The 2,106-nt window shown below is 40.5% G+C and overlaps 1 protein-coding gene across 1 annotated transcript in view; it reads left to right on the forward strand.

The window, feature by feature from the left end:
* The window catches only part of TET1 (tet methylcytosine dioxygenase 1), a 57,586-nt gene that overhangs the window by 24,566 nt on the left and 30,914 nt on the right, over positions 1-2,106 (forward strand). Inside the window, exons 4-5 of the mRNA XM_009994883.1 lie at positions 7-522; positions 1,784-1,874. Coding sequence (XP_009993185.1) covers positions 7-522; positions 1,784-1,874 — 607 coding nt within the window. The remainder of the gene's footprint in view (positions 1-6; positions 523-1,783; positions 1,875-2,106) is intronic.

The following is a 2,106-nucleotide window of genomic DNA, read 5'->3' on the forward strand; positions in this document are numbered from 1 at the left end:
CCTCCCATAATCCTCTGGCTGTTTCACAGTTGAAAACAGCATCATTCTCAAACAGACCAAGTGAAAACCTACCCGTGTTTACAGAAAAATGCAATTCTCAGGTACAGCAAACACCGGATGTCGGTCAGATGCATCCTTTGCCTCAGACTTTTAATCAGTCTAACCTGAGAGCTAAAGAAATGCGTAGTGAAGGCAAAGCCAATATTCAGCAGGGTGCTGTCCTACAACAAGTAGATCCCAAGTCAAAGGTGCTGCCTGTTCCCTGTGGTGGGGCCCAGGTACCAGGTGCTGTTGAAGCTCTCAGGAATATGGAGTGTGCGGGCGAAGTGACCGTTCCGACTTCAACCAGTTTGGGTACTGACCACCCACAGAGCACAGGCAACTCAGGGTGTTCTCCAGCAAAAAACACACTCAGCAGTTTCCTTGAATCACCTATGAAGTTTCTTGATACCCCAACAAAAAATTTGATAGATACACCTACAAAAAAAGGACAGTCTGAGTTGCCAACTTGTGACTGTGTTGGTAAGTATTTTTCCAAAGTTTGGCCTGTGCCTTTCAGGTGGAAATGTGTGCTCATGTTGCTTCCTTTCATGTGAGGAAGTGAAGTGTACTTGACTGTTGCAAAGGTATCGGTGTTTCACCGATAGGAAGTGGGAGAAAATTATTTTTTCCCTTTTGTAACTTTTATTTGGTGCTCTTCGGGTCAACATGCCCAGCAGAATTGAGTGGTTTTGTTTATTGCAACTGACAGGTTTAAACTCTGCTTAAATTCAAACCCAGAAGGAAAAGGAGTTTTTCAATTTGTTTTTTTGTCATTGCTGACTTGGGCTCTGTGTGAATGTATCAGCAATGTATCAGATTCTGATATTTATGGTTTATAACTAGTTTCTGCCTACAATGGGCTGGGCAAAACTTGCCCTGTATATTGTCATTGTTGCCTACATGCTGATAAGCAGCAGGGCGTGGTTGTGAGGAGTGGTGTTACTGTCACTTTGGTCCTGCTTGACTCATGTCAGTTTGCATCAAAGAGTCCATGTCAAAGGCTGCTGGATACCTCTCCTTGCTGAGAAGAGAGGTAAGGTAGAGTTCAGGTGAGGCCATGTACATAATAATTGCAGTGTGAGGTGTCAAACCAAGCTCAGTGTTGAGGATTTTGCAAATATAGCTTGACTGATGCTGTTAGTCATGCTGTGTTTTCAGACTATCAAACTGCACAGATGGAAAAACGAGTCAGAGACTTAACAACAAATTGTACACAAGCAGATTGTTTCATCTTTGCTGCAGTGTTCTGAATCAGCAGAGTGCTAGTTGGGAGGCTTGGATTATGTTCCATTTTCTGTTCTGTAGTATGTGACTATCCAATGTTCCATTTTCTGTTCTGTAGTATGTGACTATCAGTTAAATATTTTCTCCCTTGATTCTGCTTTGTCTAAAATGAATTAATGTTTTCCTACCAACAAGGATATTGGGAAGCTTACTTAGTCAATACATGCCAGCTCCAGTGATGAATGTTTGTAAAGCATGCCAAATATTGCTATAATTAGAATTACTTTATAACATAAAGAAAAATACTAGCAGATGAATAGGAGGAAACAAATGTAAAATAATTGTTATGCCTCTGGAGAAAAACCTCTTATACTTTTGATTCATTACACTTCAGAAACAAGTTTTATGTACTGTAATTTAAATCAGAATATGTTTCAGTAAACCACTTCTAAGCTTATTTGTAGTGGTGTAAATAAATTTTGTATGTGCCAACTTAGTTTTCTCAACCTGTTTACAGAGCAAATTATAGAGAAAGATGAAGGTCCGTATTACACACACCTCGGGACAGGACCCAGTGTTGCTGCTGTGAGAGAAATAATGGAGAACAGGTGAGGAGAATTCAGCATTTAATGCTCACAGTATTTTTCACTGTCTAAACAGGAAAGGAGCTGGGAGAAATCAGGTGCTGTTTAGCTTTGCTTTTGTCACCTTTTTGCAGTACTCATTTGTTAAGTGCTTTTCTCTTCAGATGTACATGAGGTGAGCACTGGCACTTCAGGTCCAAACTCGTGTGTCTTTCCTGAGACTCTTGGAATTTTAGGGTTGAATTTCAAGTGCAAT

Source organism: Chaetura pelagica, unplaced genomic scaffold, assembly GCF_000747805.2.
Source record: "Chaetura pelagica isolate M959 unplaced genomic scaffold, ChaPel_1.0 scaffold112, whole genome shotgun sequence".
In the NCBI taxonomy this organism is placed as follows: Eukaryota; Metazoa; Chordata; class Aves; order Apodiformes; family Apodidae; genus Chaetura; species Chaetura pelagica.